The 20,132-nt window shown below is 48.8% G+C and overlaps 2 protein-coding genes across 2 annotated transcripts in view; both read right to left on the reverse strand.

Moving 5' to 3' along the window:
- Nucleotides 1–3,102, reverse strand: part of LOC123508112 — a 28,455-nt gene extending 25,353 nt beyond the window's left edge. Inside the window, exon 1 of the mRNA XM_045261599.1 lies at nucleotides 2,992–3,102. The gene's annotated coding sequence lies outside the window, so the exon portion shown is untranslated. The remainder of the gene's footprint in view (nucleotides 1–2,991) is intronic.
- On the reverse strand, nucleotides 1,747–15,177 carry LOC123508109 (serine/arginine repetitive matrix protein 2-like). The gene is given in 3 exon segments (XM_045261591.1): nucleotides 1,747–3,279; nucleotides 3,282–8,757; nucleotides 14,187–15,177. Coding segments are annotated over 3 exon segments (6,915 nt in total). The 5' UTR covers nucleotides 15,168–15,177; the 3' UTR covers nucleotides 1,747–2,821.
- Between the last annotated feature and the right edge of the window lie 4,955 nt (nucleotides 15,178–20,132).

Here is a 20,132-nt window from a genome sequence, read left to right on the forward strand (position 1 = left end):
ATGACGCTATTCAGAGGGTAGATTATTAGAGCTGAGTGTGTGTGTGTGTGTGTGTGTGTGTGTGTGTGTGTGTGTGTGTGTGTGTGTGTGTGTGTGTGTGTGTGTGTGTGTGTGTGTGTCGCCTCATGCCACTATTCGGCCTCACACCCATCACTCACTCATCTCGTGACTCGGCGCGGCAAGAACAGCGCACAATACAACCTTTAGTCTCGCCGCTGCAGAGGTGGCACGAGTGGGCGGCGGTGACACGCACAGTACCTCCACTTAAGTAATCCTGAGAGCGATCTACCCGGTCGTAACTAAACCTTTGGCGGCGATGGGGATTCTTCAGTAAATTCTGGAAAATTGGTTCATTATAGCTATTCTCTACAGCTGCTACCACAACCTTGGCTGCTACACATTGACAGCGGCGCCTGAGCGAAGATGGCAGGATATGACACACAACGAAGCACTTTATATACTGCCTATCACAACTTAGTACTATATCTGATGCAAAGTCAATCGCAGCGAACTATCTTCATTACGAGCTAAAGTTTGGCAACCTTGACGGAATATTAATGAGTCTGTGATGATGCCTCTCATTTGGCATTCCCGCAGAACGCAGGTTCTCTTAACACACCTCCAGCAGCAGGAACGCTACAGGATTCGATAAAAAGCTTAGCTATGAACGGTTCGGGAATCGTGACCCGGACAGACAGGTGTGGGAGTGAGTGCGTAATGCGCACACAGACCTTGAAGTGATAAGGAAATAAAATGTAGGTGTAGCTGATTATCAACCGTTTTTATGAATGTGGTAGTGATAACTGTTCTAAACGATAATTTTCAGCGACAAATGGAATCGAACGTAAATTTATTGACTACTAGCGCCACAATCTCACGCTGAGTATTCCACGCAGCATTTCGTGACACATCTGGCTGAACATGTTTATCTGATAGGTCAAAGATACGCTATGATCAGAATTTTAAGTCACTCACAAAATTATATGCTGTGACTACTTATACTGCCATACCTAACATTGGCAGACTCATTCGCGCATCAGCACAACGTGGTGAGTAGTGGGAGGACTCGCTGTCAACGATAAAGGCGGAGAAAGCAGTATTGTGTCAAGGCTCAGGACGGCACGGTGACGCAGAGGTGGAGGGACGAGGAAGGGAGGCCACTCTGACCACCATCACCTAACATAGACGTATATAAAAGTGAGCGTTAAATATCATGAAGCATATAATGGAAAGTATATGATGAGGTTATTAATATTCACCATGGAGTGTCAATATGTGAAGTTTCGACCAATAACACTGGGTTTGGCAGCGCGCGAGACGGGGACGAGACTAAGGCAAGCAAACTCACTACTGAGCTGAACCTTGGCACTCATGAGAGGATATTGGGGAGCCACGGGAGGACTGAGGCACCGCAGCATATAACTACCAGAAGGGATGAGGGATAGCAGCGGGTCACGGAACACCTGGCACACCTGCCCGGCTTAAATGGGTCATCGCGGCCTCTCATGGGAGCCCATTACAGGTGAGGGTCACCGTCACCTGAGTCTTATGGGCGGCGAATCACATGTCGGAATCTCGGTGGGCGGTGAGAAGAGAGGTGGAGGAAGGCAGGTGGAGGGCGGCGGGTGGAGGGCGTGGGTGTGGAAGCACTGTGGTGGAAGGGGCAGGGAGGCAGGTGGAGGACATCGGTGTGGGACCACTGGAGGGTGGGAAGGATAGAAGATAAGAGGACTTAAAAAATATATATTTAGCTTCTAAAGTTTACTAGTGGAAAGAGAAAAAAAGGTGAACATTGGAGGCAATCGTGGAGGAAAGAATAGATAACTGAACAAATAAGAGTGAGTGCGGTGGAAGAAGATGTGATTACATGGTGCCAAGGCAGAGTGTAAAGGCGCCACGGGCAACACCGCTACATCCTGAACGCAAGTGTGTGTCGTCAATGATTTAAGCAACTTGGTAATCTACTCATGTGTTACTGTATGTTATAAAGTCATAACATAAGGATATACATCTTAAAAGTTCATAATACTGATGTACTGACCATGACGTCTCCATCACTAGAAGCTGAGGGAATGATTTTAACTAATTTAATAACTCATTCACACAGTGTTACTCTTTCTCATCAGCTCATCCCACCCTTCTTTCTGACTTCCCATGAACAAATACAATCTTGGAGGGAATATTTCATGTACATAATATTGTATTTATAAATTTGTCTCCAGTTTAGTCATTTAATTAATCACACATGATATTTAGTCACTCGGCATTAACATGACCAAAATAAAAGAAAAAATGACTGCGAGCTGTGGCCGCCCAGGTGCAGGTGTCCTAAATGGCTGAGTGACCTGGTGCGGCGTGTGAGTCCCGACATGCCTTCCTCGCTCGCCACCACCAGCAGCTGGCACAGCGTCTCAATAAACACGGCAGTGAATGTATTGTTGCACAGTAGGCAGGTCTACACTTGCCTCGTACTGACTAGCCAGCAGGACGGCTGTGTCTAAGCCACAAGGTAGGGGCAGCGAAGTGTGCTGTCATAATTCAACACTTGAGAGAAAATAATAAATAAAATAGATTTAAAAAATCAGGCAAAAATGGTAATAACTGCTTCGATGAATTTCAGTGGTAAAAAATTCATTAAAGGCATGCTCTGAAGGCAGACCTCGCCTCGCCCCCTGAAAAAGAACGCGGTGAGAAATGAATACACATGTAAGGTTTATGGGGAGTGGCGAAGCCTGCCTCGTGAGTTTGCCGATGAGGACTATGAAGCGCACGAGGAAGAAGCTGAATGAAGGGCAGGCAGGCGGGTGAGTCACGCTGGGCGTCATCTAGCGAAGGTGATGATAACAGAGGCTATGGCCAGTAACAGGCCAAAGGCAGCTATCACGTCCACGCCCGCCAGTTGGGTCACACATGCAAGCAGGTAACACGCGGCCACCAGGGATTGGAAGCAGGTGTTATCCTGCCCGTTAGCAGCAAACTCACCCCCCTCACCTGGAACACAGGACCGCGGCCCTATGGCGCCCACCGGTCCGCTACCCTGGGCAAGCCCTGTGGAGTCAGCAGGCGGAAGCAGGGCTGGCGGCAGGGATCCCGCCCTCACCTCACCATCACATGTCTCACCCTCGGAATCGTTTGCTCTGTTGTCCTGCTGCTGCAGGGGCACACTGGCTCCCCGCAACCTTTGCACAGCCTGAACCCCTTGCCTCACTTCGCCATCACACGAGAGTGAAGGCTGTTCAGAAAGGCGTGAGGTGCTGGAGGTCCCCCGTAAGGTAGGGGAGGTGGGAGGGAAGAAAGGCGCACAGGCGGTGCGGGAGCCTTGGCAGTGGACGAAAGCTTCGTGGCAGGGGAGTGTGCCACGCTCGCCGGCGAGCTCTCACATTCAACAATCTCATAATCAGCGAGAGCACAAGCGTCTTTAGAGGAAAGAGGCTGAGAGGCAGCCTGAGTTTCACATGCAATAGATAGATTTTGATTTGAGCTCGTTTGTTGCTTTGAGAGAGGCTGACCCATGTTTGGCGTGACAGTGGAGCAAGAGGAAGGAGACAGAATTTCAGCTAGGGCGTCACCACCTTGTACAGACAAGGCGAGGGAAGCAGAGACACCGCTTGGAAGGCTATCTTCACACTCCGAGCCGCACTCCACCTCACCATCAGTGGACACTTCTGCTTCATTGATAAGTGGTTTGGTCAGGGTCTTACCAAGCAGAGGCATGGTGTCGACTGTTCTTGGTGAGGTGGGTACAGAACGGGAGCGCCGGGCTCTACCATGCACCTGCTGTGACACGACTACCATGGACTCTACTTTATCAGTACACGTGGAAGCCTTAGCGGGAACGGCCTGAGGCGTGGCGGACTGAGAAAGAGTTCTCGAGCCCGCTGCTCCGCCACTGCCGTCATTGCTCACCGGGTTAAGACTCGGAAGGGAGAGAACGTTAGTAGAAGAGATGGAAGAGTTGCCATGGGAAGGGAGACTCTCCCGCACTGGCAAGTCTACAGCACTACGCCTACGAGAACAAACCTCTTTACCTTCACTGTTATAAGACTCCAGCGCCATGGATAATCTGATGGCCTTCTCAATATTGGCTTTGGCACTGTTGTATTCATAATCTACACTATTTTTTCGAGAGGATTCCGACACGACAGTTTGGGGCTCAGGCACGTTTTCAAGGGCAGGTTCTGATATTTTTAGTTCTTTCATTTCAAAGTCAATGGGCGGAGTGTTACCTAGACTCTTGGAGGATGTATCAGACGAATCAGACAGGTCATCATTTCCTTCGATTTTGGAGAGAGTAGAGATGAGGGCGTCCAACTTGGCAATGTCCACTTCATCTTGCTGCTGCGGCTTTTGTTGTTGTTCTTGATGCTGCTGTTGCTTCTTTTGCTTTTTCTCTTGTTGCTGTTGTTGTCCCTGTTCATGTGTAGAATCTTTCTGCTCTGTCTCTTTGTTAGTTAAGTAGAAAGGCTTGGGTTTGCTATTAAAGATGGAGTCCAGTGGCTTGTAAGTTTTGCTGTCCAGGATGACAGGGGATGCTGGGGCACTGTGGACGGTATGCACTTTGACCAGGCGAGGCACAGTGATGGTGGCCAGAGTGACTGCAGTTGGAGTAGCCAAAGAGGAGGCGGTAATGTGATGCAGCTGTCCACCAAGCAGCTCCTCAGGGCCTCCTGGTGGTGCCCGGGCCTCGCGGATGATTGCTCGCCGAATGTCTGGCTGAGAGACTGCTCGTGCAGAAGAGAGCTCTGTTAGGGTCTCAGTACTCGTGCTGAGGTTGTTGGTACTCATATCCCACTTAGGATCTAACAGGTGGGCTCTTTCTAGCCAACTTGGATTATGGCGTGAACTGACGGAGTGACCAGTGACCTCAGTGTCTGTCATGTTGTCCTTTTGGCTGCCCACACGCCTTGTCTCCTGCTGATGTTTCACTTGGCGGGGAGTGTAATGCTTCAGCCCACGGTCAGGGTCACCACGCAAGGACTGTGCTCTATCAGCTGAGGAGGAGCGCACTGTCCTGCGCCGAGGAGAACCTGCTCGGGCCTCACATAACAACTCATCTAGCTCGGAGGTATTGACTTCTTTAGTGCCCTTATCCTTCCTTAGATTCCTGAAGGCCAAGTCATCCATGGCAGTGTCTGGTTGTTTCCTGGCGGTCATCTTAGGTCGGTAGTTCTCTTTTGGTGTCACATGAAGATAATCATTTTGGGAAGCCTGAGTGGTGGGTCCCAGAGGAATGCCAAATGGAGGCTGTGGGTCAATGATCTTTATGGAGTTGGCCTTTTTGATGTTCCTGTAAGACACATCATCATACACCACGTCTGGTTCTCCAACCATCATTGGGTCTTTTGGCATGTCTTTGTCAAGATCTGAGGGGGTTACATGGGCAGGCGACACAAGGAGGTAGCTACCAGTCATCTGTAGTGCCTTCTGAACGTCAGGCTGATTTCGAGTACTCTGCTGACACCTACGGAAGTGCATATCGTCACCTTTAGCATCAGGAACACCTGATCTTCTTCCCGACAATGATTGTGTCCGTTCACTATCATGGAAAGAGGAGTCCCCGTCACTCAAGAGATCTTTTTTGTCATTAAGTAAGTTGTCCTTCAGTGTTTGATGATGCACAGGCAGGTCACGCCGCTCAGCTCCATCTAGCAGGTCCTCACTGTCCAATCTGAGGCTGGCATAAATTTCCTCTAACTCTTTTAATGCCTCCTCGAAGTTGCTAGACTTACTATTTTCCAACTTCTCCTTCTCCTTTTGGAACATGTCTTCAAACTCCTTCGGAGTTATATTCTTTTCTGTCTTCGAGTCCAGTTTGTGCTTTATCATTTCCTTAAACTTATTTCGCTTCATTGCCTCACTCTCTGGGGTTGCTGGCTGCCAGTTGCTTCGCAAAGGAGGTTGTGGACGGGCTTTTGGAGTGCCTGGTGGAGTCTCCTTTTCCCCAGACTCTGCTTTCTCAAGCACCATGGAAAGAGGTCTGTTCTGAGCCTGCTTCTTTTTATCCCGTGCGAGGCTACCTTGACTGGAATCAGAATCTGGGCCTCGTGGCACTGGGCTAGACACGTCACTCTGGCCAGAGAGTGAGCTGAAAGACTCTGCCTGTTTGAGGGTGATAGGTTCTGGACGGATCTTTTTGGCCTCAATTTTACCATAAATACCTTCACCTTGCTGTTGCTGTCTCCCGGGAGAACAGGCTACCCCGTTCTCTAGTTTGGGACTATTGGAAGGAGAGGAGTCGCTTATCACTGCTGGTGTTGTGCTTGGTAGCACGGAGATCTTGTTTTTAATTTCTTGTTCCTTTTGCCTCCATGCTGTGTTGGCTTGTTGTAACTTGATGCTGTTGTCACTCATGTAAGATGAATAGTCAGACGAAGGAGAGGCTGGAACACTGCTGATTGGCACAGTTTTGTTATGTTGGGGAGACTGGTCTGTGTAATACTGCACCTGCTGGTTCGGCTGTTGTTGCTGTTGCGGCCGATAATAATGGTTCTGGGGTCTTGGGGGTTGATCAGTGTAAGAGTAATGAGAGTTTGGATATCCAGGAGGTGCAGGTCTTGATGGTGGGATTGGATAGCTATTTTTAGCTTCCATCTGTTGTTGCTGTGAAAGTTCTAGCTCAGAGTAAGAGCGACGAGTGGGTATCAGCATTGGTTGAGGTCCTGGAGGTTGTGGGTTAGAGCGTGGTCCTAGATATGCAGGCACAGACCGCACACTGGGGCTTGGACTTGATCCTTTAGTAAAATTGCTCATACTGGACTGGCTTGAGGTGGGTCGATGAGCTTCCTGGTTCAAACTTTCAAATGAGAATGACATTGGTCTCCCATCACAAGGTGACAATATTCTGCTCCTGTCACGAGGTGGAGGTGCAGGAGGAGTGAGGCCCGATCTGTTTGTTGTTGGTCCACTACTGGTTATGGGCACATTTGGGGGTTGAGTAACAAAGGAATTTCTATTGATATTGCTGTCATATGATGCACTCCGATGACCCCTCAAGGTGTTCTGTGTAGGAGTGTCAAAGTCCTGGAAGCTTCTTCTCGAGGACGTGACAGATGGCACAGGCAATGAGACTGCTACTGATGGGGTAACGTGACGTGGTTTATTCCTCAGTACAACACCATCCTTTGCATGACCATCAAACTTGGCCTTCATGTGAGGACTTGCTGAAGGACTCACTGATGGTGTTCGTAAAAGCACAGACGATTCATACTCACTTGATTCTTGATACACCAGCTTGGCCGACCAACGTGGCTTGGTCTTAGGAACGCTCTGACTCTTCCTCTCCTCATTCAGCTTGTTTCTTTTTGCTTCAAATTCACGTACTCGCTGAATCTCTTCAATCCGAGCCTGAACTGCTTCCCTGTTGCGTCGGTCTTTCTCGGTTTCATTTCTCAACGTTTCCAGTTCATAAGATTTTCGCCTCAAGAAGCGTTCAGTTCGCGCTGCTCTTGAACGTCGACTAAGAGACCCAGTTTTGCTGAGGCTTGACTCGCTCCCATACATTGAGTGGGAGGAAACAGATGCCTTCTCTTCATCGGAGCTGGTGTCACGAATCCTTTCTCTAAGTCGCTCAACTCGCGCCTTGAGGGCCTCACGTCGCTCTTTCTTGCTAATAGTGTCCGTGCTCGAGCTCCTTGTTCCCATACCACCTCCTGAGTAATAGCCGAGGGAGGCATGGGAGCCACCACCAGTCCATGAACCTAGGCTGAGAGGCAGAGAATCATGTGACGCTGACACACCGAGTCTATTGAGTTGGCCTGGCTGAGCTGTTAATGTGGGAATACCGAGAGGCTGTGTTTCTTTTCCTAAGCTGCCTGTCCCTACAGGCACGACCCTCACTCTCCGATAGCTTCGTAAGTCACTACCATCAGGGAAGTCACAATAGGAGCGTGACAGGCGTTCCTCAGCTGGTGGGATCGATGGGGCGGGCAGGATAGGATCTTTCTTCTCTTTCTTCTTGCTCCGGCGCCGCAAAAAGCTACGGCGTTGCGGTGGTTCCTCATTGTCAGAACTACTGCTATCTGAACTACTGCTGGATGTGCTGCTGGAACCCTTCTTGCGACGCCTGAAGATACCACTCAAAATAGATTTTTTGTTCTTCTTCTCCGGTGAGGAAGGAACTGGCTTGGGCGGAGGAGGTTCTTGTCGAGGAGGCTGGCGACCTTGCGATATTGGTGGTGCTGTCCCCTGATGAGGTAACTTTGGTTGTCTTTGTGATTTAATCTGCTGTTGAGCATTTTGCCTGTGACTTTCCTGCAGTCTTTGTTGCTGTTGATGTTGTTGCCATAACAGCTGTTGTTGTTGCTGCTGCTGTAATTGCTTTTGACGTAGTTGCTGTTGCAGTTGTTGCTGATGCTGCTTTTGATACTCCTGCAACTGATTTGTTGACTGTTGTTGTTTTTGTTTGTGGTGATTTTGATGTTGACGTGAATTTTGTTGTTGTTGATGGTGCTGCTGTTGTCGCTGTTGCTGAGGAGGCACAGAGGGAACGGCGACGACTCTAGGAGTTCTGGGGCTGGTGGGTCCCCGAGGTGGCGCAGCTGGAGCGCTATCATTGCGAGCTGGAGGTGTAGGACTCTTGCTAGTGTTGAAAGCCTCGCGGAAGGATGGCTGGTGGAGGGTGCTGCCCCGAGAATAGTAGCCAGGGAGAGAGTTGGCCTTGCGATGGGTGGAGGAGGCTGGGGCGACGCGGGTGTGGGGTCCACCATCCTCCATCACACCCCCGCCCACGCCCTCACGCCCGCCACCGCTGTGCACGCTCTGCAACAAAATACAAGCGACATTAATAACATGAACAAGTTGGTGCAGACCTAAACAAGAATTAAATATAGCAGTAATACTAAATTTCAATGACAAATTCATACCAATAACAAAAGTTCAGATACAAAAGCACTAGCTAATTGCCGTAAAAGTTTCCAATCCCACCATCCCAAACCTGAAGAGGCATAACACAGAGACACGAGTGACACCTAATTTGTAGATGCGATTCAGCCAAAGTGAACACAGTGACACACGTGGTGCACCTCACACACTACTATTTCGAGCACATCACACACACACGCCCAATCGCGCACAAACACACACACACACACACACACACACACACACACACACACACACACACACACACACTTAAGGTAGGACAATAACCTCCATGAAGCACACCCCCTTCCCTGCCCCTCACAGCCTAATGGTATCTATGTTCGCAGTGACAAGAGCAGCAGTGTTCCTTTGTTCCTGCGACCAGCTGTTAAAGTAGTGCACATAAAAATTTATCTCAGTCTCCAGAACAAAGATAAGACATATTGTATGCAGGGCAAAGATTATGATAATCATGACTGGTTTGTAAGTTTTTTTTTTTCTAGATTGAAATAAAATTACAGTTCTTTTACAAAATAATCTTTCTCGTTGTATGACGCTTCTTCGTTCCATCGCACACAGTTACATAAATAACTCGCAAACTGCATTACAACTCTATTCACAAACTATTTTTCTATTCTGTCTGTGGATCGGAAACTGTGGCATTTTCATATCCCACTATTTTTAGGTTTGCTCTTCCACGTCCATAAAAATGTTATTACATAAAATAAATCAGTAAAAAGCAAATACTCCGCATCAAGCTGGATCCTCTTCAGTCAACCCGGAGCTCTCAGGGTGGAGGGCGAGGGAGGGTAAGGGAGAAGAGACCCGCCGGCGAGTCCCTGCTTGGCGCGGTGAATTGATTGATTGGCGCAAAGTAGTGCAGGGCGAGATAACGAGGAGGTCACGGACATCGAATGAGAAAATAGCATAGTGGTGATTGTGAGAGTGGCCGTAAGGAGGAGTAGGAGGTGAGAAAGTGAGGCCAGAGGAGGAGGGAGGGTGTGAGGAATGAGGAAATATGGGCGTGAGAGGCTGTGGGGTGTGAGGGATGACAGTGTGTAGGTGTGTGAGGGAAGGAGGGTGGATGCCATCGGGTGCCACACGGGAGTGCCACCCTCGCCCCGCTCATGCCCGGCTTCATTCCTCATAACTTAACACCTCCACCTCTCTTCGTCCCTCGCACTTCAGATATAGCAGCGCGAAGGGTATGTGCTTGCCAGATCCCAGCACACACACACACACACACACACACACACACACACACACACACACACACACACACACACATGCAGCACGCCAAGCCCCTCAACTACGACCGAAGTGTATAAGTCAGCAGAGTCAGTCAAGAGTCAGCAGCTGCATGTATTGAAGTCACAGCACGTCAAGGAGAACGCAAGTCAGTGTGTTTGTATAGTGCTCGAGGCTGTACAAGGTGACTCAGGGCAGCTGGAATGGTAGTAAGACAAGTTCTACCAGAGTGTATTCAAGTCAGGAAGGCCTCGAGCGTGTGTACATCAGGCAATGCATGAATCAGAGGCTACAGGAGTGTGGGTGTGCCAGGCGGATGAATCATAGAGACAGTGAAATTAACATATATGGATAACAGGTTTTTCATGAGCATGATTCAAGGACTCCAGTGATGAACTACGTTGATTAAGAATGTACGAAATAAAGCTACAGTTTATCAGGGAGGCTGAGATATGTATGCATGAGAGGATATCAAGACGCACTGTGCACGTAACGAGACACGGACAGTGAAACTAATCTGAGACACAAAGGAGTTATTGCACGCACAGCAGGAACTTACCGGCGTGTGAGACGAGAATGCGCATGGTAAATACGACTGTACCTCGCTAATCACGGAAGCCAAAAAGGTAATCTAAATACTATCTATTCACTAAAGAGGACACAGAACCCAAGGATAAAAATTAATGAAGAAAAGTAAGACTAAAAGGATTCAGTGCAAAGGTAAATGTAGCCAGGTGGTGACGGTCGACCATGGAAATAGCAAGCCATGTTCCCGGAGGCACTAGTAAATACAAAAATTAATGAAGAAAAATAAGACTAAAAAGGATCCAGTGCAAAGGTATATTTAGCCAGATGGTGACAGTCGAGCATGGAAATAGCAAGGCATGTTCCCGGAGGCACTAGTAAATACTCTTAAAGGCGTTTTTCCACACTATTCTTGGGACATGAGAGAGACCCTTCTGCTCCGAATCATTACCAACAAAATATACAAAACGGCGATGATTACTCCGGAGAAACCATTAGCGCAACACATGAAGGTAAAAATTCCGTAATAAAGAGAACAACATCAGTAGGAAGTGTTGATAATTGGCATGCATTGAAGCTCTGAATGCGTCCCTGCCATTATTGCAGTGTTGACGTAATTAATGGGAATATAATGTTTATTAGCTCATTTTTTTATTTACATATCTAAAGCAGCCAAATAACAAATTATATAATGTCAATAATCCATTTAAAAGTATAATAGTGCTTTCCAATACACAATAAACGCAAATAGTAATCTTCTCAATGTAATAAAGAACGAACGCCATTCATCTATATTCATGTCCAGCGAAATCTGTTCCCGCATAAAAACCATAATATCTGCAACTTTCCGGGTGACATTTTTCGGTAATTTTATGCACTTCCCGGGAAAGGAAAAAAAATAATCGAGAAAAATAAAATAGATACGTAATTTTCTTCCATTACGAGAAAGAATAATTTTCCTGCAGTATTTTTCTATCATATATTTCAGGCCCACGTGTATAAAACTGGGGAAAGAAACGTTCATTAATTTCAAATAGCGGCGAGACACATAAAGCACACGTCGCCATGAATCAGCTGCCTCGCCTCGACTCCCACAGCCTCAGTTCAAAGAGAGACAGGGAGGGAAATCATAATGTCTGGCAGGACTGACTATTAACGCCAGCGCGACTTGTGGAGCCAATGACAATAATAATAATGGTAATAATAGTGATAATGACAGAGACGAATTACCTGCCACGGATTCAAATTAACTCCCTGCGTCTATAAACTTCAAAGATAATGATGCAAGTAAAGAGAGAGATTGATGTGAATGATGAGATAAAGAAAACGGAAACGTGAATAACAATAACAAGAGAGAGAGAGAGAGAGAGAGAGAGAGAGAGAGAGAGAGAGAGAGAGAGAGAGAGAGAGAGAGAGAGAGAGAGAGAGAGAGAGAGAGAGAGAGAGAGAGAGAGAGAGAGAGAGAGAGAGAGAGAGAGAATCACCGCTGGTATTATAGCCGTAAAATACTAATACAATAAAAGAAATACAAATAAATAATACGTTAACAAACACTAATAACCGAATAATAAATATGCAGAGAGAGAGAGAGAGAGAGAGAGAGAGAGAGAGAGAGAGAGAGAGAGAGAGAGAGAGAGAGAGAGAGAGAGAGAGAGAGAGAGAGAGAGAGAGAGAGAGAGAGAGAGAGAGAGAGAGAGAGAGAGAGTCCTTTTGTGCTGCGTGTGTTAAGGCTTCTCCTGCACGCGGCATTCCTCCTTGGCACCAGACCAGGACCTCCCCTCACCCCTCCTCCACCTACCCACCCAAGCACACACACACACACACACACACACACACACACACACACACACACACACACACACACACACACACACACAAGTATTCCTCCACCAGCGCTATCTCCACTCTGTAAAGCCACAAACTCCACCAATGGCCACTACTCCACTTACTGCCGGGATCTCCATGTTAGGGAAGAGGATACTGAAGGGAGACAAAGGAAGGACAAAGGATCTACAGGCAGCAGCACACCCGTTGGTCTTCATGGGAGTGTTTGTGGAAAGCTGTACTAATTCTAAGTGAGGGATGAAGATTTGCAATGTCGAAGAGGCCTCAGTTATATCGTTTTGATGGGATCAGATGTTTATTTAAAAAGGTTTGGAGGAGGAGGAGGAGGAGGAGGAGGAGGAGGAGGAGGAGGAGGAGGAGGAGGAGGAGGAGGAGGAGGAGGAGGAGGAGGAGGAGGAGGAGGAGGAGGAGGAGGAGGAGGAGGAGGAGGAGGAGGAGGAGGAGATGAGGAATTAACTTCGATAATCAATGTCAGCTCAAAGAGGACGAAAATCACGATAAGGGCGAAAGCGAGGAAGAAAATCAAATGAAGAAGAAATAAATAAAAACTCTTAATTTGTGCTTAGAGAAAATGAAAGACACAACAGTGACACCATTGCCTCCATTACCCCGGGCCCGTCAAGTCTCCCAACTCCACTGCAGCCCTCGCCCTCACCCTATCTCCCTCTTCACCACGTAGACTTCCCTCCCACTTCAGCATCACCTCACCACAGTTACCCTCACCACAAACCTCTGTCTACCCACCTCCAGGTCTATCTTCGCCCACGTCAGCATCACCTCACCATAGTTACCCTCACCACAAGCCTCTGTCTATCCACCTCCATGTCTATCCTCGCCCACCTCAGCATCACCTCACCAAGGCCTCGGCGCTCTCAAGGTCTTCCCCGCGGCTCAAACAGGTGGCTGGGTATATCAAGTGAATTAAGATCCAACCCACATACACGTCCCCTCCGTCACTTGCCGCCCCCTTCCCTCCTTTCCTTCCTCTCTCTCACTCCTCTCAGCTCCGTGCCAGGTGTGAACGTGTGTTACCTGCTAAGTGTTGTTATATCTTAATACTTTCCACTTCATTTTTTTTTTCTGCTTTCTCATCTCTTCCTTAGTTCCAATCCTTTCCTTCTGTCTTTCCTGTCTCCTTCAGTGACGCCAGAAAAGAAACAGACTACAATGACTCATCCGGTGCCTGCTTCACGGTAACGCTGATAATGCCCCTGCCAGTGTGCGGCACAGCGGCGCACAGACTGTGGTGCTCGTGTAACTTAACACTACCTCGTCAGGGGAGGAGTCAAGGAGAAAGCATACTGTCCGTAGTAGTGACGTGTGTGTGTGTGTGTGTGTGTGTGTGTGTGTGTGTGTGTGTGTGTGTGTGTGTGTGTGTGTGTGTGTGTGTGTGTGTGTGTGTGTGTGTGTCAGTAACCTTATAACAGCATTTACGCCTCCAGAAATCATCAGCCTCCTTAGGACAGACATGATGAAAACCAAGACCAACAACAAGCCGCTCCACCACGTCCCGTCACCCTCACCCTCCCCACCACACTTGACTCAGTATCTCGTCCAAACACCACGTTCGACGCAGCACACAAGACGCTACTCATCCTAGCAGGCATCCCCCTCCCCTCCACACACTACTGTCTTAATACACTCGGCTCTCTGTAACCACGAAAACAAAAACAAAGTTGCTCTGGTGAGAGTAAACACGAGATGCTTACATCCTCAAAGCGCTGCAGTGAGGCGGAGGACAGGCGATTGGGTCGCTGCTGCCACGGGGCGGAAGACGTCTTGAGGGCGGGCAGGGTGGCCGAGCGGTTAGAGGACGTGAGCCAAGCTGTGTCACTCATAAGCTTTCTGGCCACGGTGGGCGACTCCTTCTTGGCGCTGTCCAGCGAAGAGCGGCGGCTGCTGCCCTGAGGCTCGTCAAGCTGATCTGACTTGGTGGTGTTTTGATCAGCGACGCTCGACGCCTCGTGTAGGACTCGCGATGGCTCGGCGGCAGATTTGACAGACGGGTCATTGGTGGGTGCGGGAGACACCTCTTTCCTAGTCATAGAGGGCGATCCTCCACTAAGGCGCCGCCTCTCTCCCTGAGGAGTGGGCGGTCGTCCGGGCGGAGCCACCTGACTGACAGTGACAGAAGACACTGCGGCGGAGGATACTGGAATCCCTAATACTTTTCGATCCGCCCTTGGGGAAACTTCAGGCTTTGACGAATCACTTTTGGCTGCATGTGGCCAGCGGGCAGCGAGGGTCGGCGACACTTGACCCACTTTAACATCACCCGTGCTCGTGGCCACCCCAGGCCGCCCTGGCCCCTGGGAGGCCGCCGCCCTGCACCACGAAGTCTTTGTCCCAGGGCTGGCCACTGGTGCAGACTCCGGGTTGAGTTTCTTCAAAAAGTCTGGTAAAGGTTTGGTTTTTAACCTGACAGGAGACCATGACGAAGCCCTGGGGCCTGCAGAGGGGCTGTAAGGGGTGGGCGTTACCAGGCCGTGTGTGGTGGACAGTCCGGTGACCCCAGTGCCAGGAGCCTGGGGCCGCAGGACACTGGAGGTGGACAGAGAGGTGGTTTTGGAGGTTGGAGTTAATGTAGATGAAAACCCAAGTAGGTTAGTTTCCTCACAGGACGCGCTCCGCCCCAGCCACTGCGACGAGGGCTGGTTGTTGACGAGGGTGATGTGCAGGGTGGACACCATTGCCCGCCCGCCGACCGCCACTCCCTGCGCTGCTCCTCACACCCTCCTGACAACGGCTATCTGCTCGGCGTTAAGTGTCTACTCAGGATGACATTTTTGCAGACATTCGAGATGGTGAGCGGTCATCACATCAGAAATTATGTGCAGCATAAGATCAGATCTTTGACGCCCCACTCACGGCTGCGAGTGACCTTCCTAGTGACGGACGGCGCGGTGGGGCGGGGCGGAGAGGCCTTGGTCAAGCACACCACCAGTAGCCACAATACTTGCCCCTCACATCACAACAGCAGCGTCCACACCTCGCATCCTCACACACACTGCACCAGGACACAGACGCCCCAAGGACCAGCCCACCCCAACACGTGCCAGGCCAGGCGACGCTGCTCACGGCATGAACCACCGCACACACAAACACACACCACACCACCACACTATCACTGCTCGTCTCCCGCCACTCCTCTCGTGCCAAAGCCAATATATTCGATTTCTTGCGACAGTCTGTAATTCCACAGCCACGACGCCCACTTGCTGAAGCCACACTGACCCTTACGTACCCTCGGGCCGCGCCACCCTCCCTGCGGCAAACACTGAGGCTCCTTGCCCCGCGCGGCGCCCACTCTTGACACTCCCCTTTGACCGACTGCCGGCCTGCCACCCTCACCACCAGCCTCACTCCGCCCCGCCCCCCGCACACCCTCCCCATCACTATACTATAATTAACAAACCTTACACTCTTGCACACGCCTGTGATCGCGCCTCATTGATTTACATGATAACCTTGAGAGGCATGTGGGTGAATAGCGCCCCTGAGATGGATAGACGGATGGCTGGATGGATGAGGAGAATAGATGAACTGAGAGAGGGATGAGGAGGCTAGTAGTGCAGACAACCACGTGTGGCACAAACAGGGAAGGGGGTAAGGGAGAGGGGAAGGAGGGGAGCGTCATGGCGCCAACCTTTGAGCTTCGCCAGGACAGGAAAGAAAATGTGAGAGAGGGAGGGTTAGTAAAGGTTGATGTGGAGACTTACACAAAGGGAAATGAAACACTAATGAGAATGTATGGAGACAATGAACATGAAGAGAGAGAGAGAGAGAGAGAGAGAGAGAGAGAGAGAGAGAGAGAGAGAGAGAGAGAGAGAGAGAGAGAGAGAGAGAGAGAGAGAGAGAGAGAGAGACACGGGAGGGAGCAACGATAGAGCCTGACAAGTACTTGCTAAAGAAAACGTGAGGTCACATCCGGGAGGGTCTCTATGGTAGTCCTCCACCAGGTGTTGCAATCATCCCCCCCTTCCCTCCCCTTTCCCCTTCTCAGCACCTGCGTGAGGGCCTCGACACCCACGCTCCCCTCACCCTGCCAGCCCTCACTCATCCCTCCTCGAGACACACACTCACTACTCTCACAACTAATCTTTCTATCGTTTTCTATTTTTTTTCTTTTCTTTTTGGAAACGAAATTGTGAAAGGACATTGCATTATTTTCTTTACTTTTATTAATTCCTTTTTACTTTTTCATCTACAACATTTTTCATTTCCAATCTATTTTCATTTTTATTCCTTCTAAGTCTGTCTCAATGACGTATAAAAAAAAAATTAAAAAAAAAACAAGAATTAAATTAGTGGCAATCAATAAAAAGAATGAGTAATGGCTAATGAATAATAATAATAATAATAATTAGATGCAAAACACATACCAATGCTAATAATATACATGCCAGTGACACATACATACCAACCTCCAGCTTAATGACCTCCCTTCATACACGTGTACCTAATTCACCTCTCTCTGACGCACGCGCTAATTACGAACAGGTGAGGCCAAAGACACGACAGGTAAAATAAACGTACATTAACCTATTTAAGTTCAAAAGGCGGAAAAAGGAGAGAAAAAGATAAAAAAGGAGTTAATATCGTTGAGGAGCAAAATACCTGTTTAATCTGACACGTGAGAAATGCGCTGTTAGGGAAGCAGGTGAAGGCAAGGTGCGCAGCTAATGAGATTTGTGCTTTTTATTTATACGTTGATGGTAAATAAGCAGCAAATGTTTCGCTGCTTGTTAATGATGCGGAAGTAGCAACACGAGTCATTAGGAAGCTTTAAAAGAGCATTACGCCAATTTATGGGCAGAAATTAATGGTATATAAATGCATAGGTGTGTCTTTATACAGGTGAAGTCACGTGTGTGTTGACCTGGTGGCTTCTTGCAGCTCCCTATTCTCTTCTTCACACTCTTCAATAAATGCAGGAATAAATGCAGGACGTACCAGCATCACCATCATCACCATTCTCCCCACCATCACCTTGCATCACCATCCCCACTACAGCCACCTCACGTGAATCTAACAAAACTCATTAATGAAGCAGGAACATACAACGTAAACATACAAACATTTACAAACCACCACCACCACCACCACCATCGCTACCACCACCACTAAAATCAAAGCAGAGACACAACGAAAAGAAAAAGAAAAAGAAAACGTAAGTAAATCCGAGGAGGAGGAGGAGGAGGAGGAGGAGGAGGAGGAGGAGGAGGAGGAGGAGGAGGAGGAGGAGGAGGAAAAAGAAGGGCGAGGAAGGTAAGAGAACCAACCATTGAGAGAGGAACAGTGCCACAACAGGAAGGAAAGAAGCTAACGTGACACAACGAGAGAGAGAGAGAGAGAGAGAGAGAGAGAGAGAGAGAGAGAGAGAGAGAGAGAGAGAGAGAGAGAGAGAGAGAGAGAGAGAGAGAGAGAAGAGAAGAGAAGAGAAGAGAAGAGAAGAGAAGAGAAGAGAAGAGAAGAGAAGAGAAGAGAATGAATGAATGAATTAAGAAAGCAAAGAGAAGAAAGGAGGAGGAGGAGGAGGAGGAGGAGGAGGAGGAGGAGGAGGAAGAGGAGGAGAAGGAGGAGGAGGAGGAGGAGGAGGAGGAGGAGGAGGAGGAGGAGGAGGAGGAGGAGGAGGAGGAGGAGACAGTAACAAGGCAGGTTTAGACAGTGTTATGGAGAGAGAAGAGAGGAAGAAGGGGAGGAAAGGAGAGGGGAGAGAAGAAGGATTCTGAGTGATGTAAGAGAGGGGCTGAAGAGGGGAAGGGGAAGCTGGAGTTTACGGCAGGATGAATGGGGTTAAAGGGCAAAGAAAATGGGGAAGGGGAGAGAAGAGGGGAAAGAAAAAGGGGAGGAAGGTGAAGGGACGAGGAATGAGTGCCAACAAAGCTTCCTTGTTACGAGCGAACGACCTGTGACGCTGAGTGAGGAGGAGGAGGAGGAGGAGGAGGAGGAGGAGGAGGAGGAGGAGGAGGAGGAGGAGGAGAAGGAGGAGGAGGAGGAGGAGGAGGAAAACTAACTCTCCCTCACCTCTACTGACCTCTGTCTCACTTCCATTCCTCCTCCTCCTCCTCCTCTTCCTCCTCCTCCTCAAGTCGCGCACCTCTGCACGTCAGCCACGACACCTTGCACACACACACACACACACACACACACACACACACACACACACACATATAAGAATGTGTGTGTGTGTGTGTGTGTGGATCTTGTTACCCTATACGTGACCTAAGGCTGTATGGGCGGGGTGGGCGGAGTGGGCGGGATGGGCGGCAATATACAGTGACACAAAAACTAACAAATGAATAGAGCTAGAGAGAGACGAGCACAGCAATTCAATGGAAGGAAACGAGGAGATGAGGAGACGAGGAGATGAGAGGAGAAGATGAGGAGATGAGGAAACGAAGAGACGAGGAGACGAGCAGACGAGGAGATGAGAGAAGGAGACGAGGAGATGAGGAAACAAGATGAGGAGATGAGGAGATGAGGAGGGGACAGGAGCAAGCACATTACACGTTATCCCTGCTATCTCCCCTTCTCCTCCACAAGTACACCTGCATGTCTACCCTTCCCTTCCCTTCCCCTCACCCTCCCCTCTTTCCCGTCAGTTCCCCTCAGGACATTCCCCGCCCTGGCTCGTTATAGTGTCCTGACAGATGATCTTGTTACAGAACCGCACTCTCCATTCCGCTCTGCTATAATAAGGTCCTCTGAGTCACTCTCTCTCTCTCTCTCTCTCTCTCTCTCTCTCTCTCTCTCTCTCTCTCTCTTAGATACATACAATTTACGTTCATAATTCCTCACTCCATTTACATATAATATTAAAAGACAACACTGGTAATCTCTCTCTCTCTCTCTCTCTCTCTCTCTCTCTCTCTCTCTCTCTCTCTCTCTCAGCAAAGGAAATGAAAGAAAGAAGCAACAAAAAGCCTGCCATCTAAATTGCACCAAATGGCATCGAAGGACATAGGAAGATAAGATCGAATGCCTTTCAAATGCTATTGTTACTCTCCCTCTCCCTCTCTCCCTCTCCCCCTCCTTCTCTCCCTTCGATCGACAGCCAACAGTCACTCCGTCTGGTCTAGCGTTCCTTTAGCCGAGTGCTTCTAAGGTTCCTTCAGACATACGTAAGAGGTGCTGCTGCTGCTCCTCCTCTCCTCCTCCTCCTCCTCCTCTTTCTTTTTCTTCTTCTTCTTCTTCTTCTTCTTCTTCTTCTTCTTCTTCTTCTTCTTCTCGTTCTTGTTCTTATTGTTCTTCTTTTCGTTCTTGGTTTTGTTGTTGTTCTTCTTCTTTTTTGTTTTTCTTCTTCCTCCTCTTGTAATACTTTTTTCTTCTTTTCTTCTTCTTCTTCTTATTATTATTATTATTATTATTATTATTATTATTTCTTCTTCCCCATTCTTTTTTTTTTCTTCTTCCTTTTTTTCCACCTCTTCTTCTTCTTCCTCTTCTTTTCTTCTTCCACCACCTCCTCCTCCTCCTCCTCCTCCTCCTCCTCCTCCTCCTCCTCAGGTAACTTTAAACAGATGAACCAGCCTTACCGCTCCACCCGCCACCATCACACTACCAGTAAACACACAAACACACTCACACAAGGGGAGGGAAAGGAGAGCTTAGGGGAAGAGGGAGAGATGAGAGAGAGAAGGGAAGAGGAGGAG

The sequence above is a fragment of the Portunus trituberculatus genome, chromosome 24 (genome assembly GCF_017591435.1).
Source record: "Portunus trituberculatus isolate SZX2019 chromosome 24, ASM1759143v1, whole genome shotgun sequence".
NCBI lineage: Eukaryota > Metazoa > Arthropoda > Malacostraca > Decapoda > Portunidae > Portunus > Portunus trituberculatus.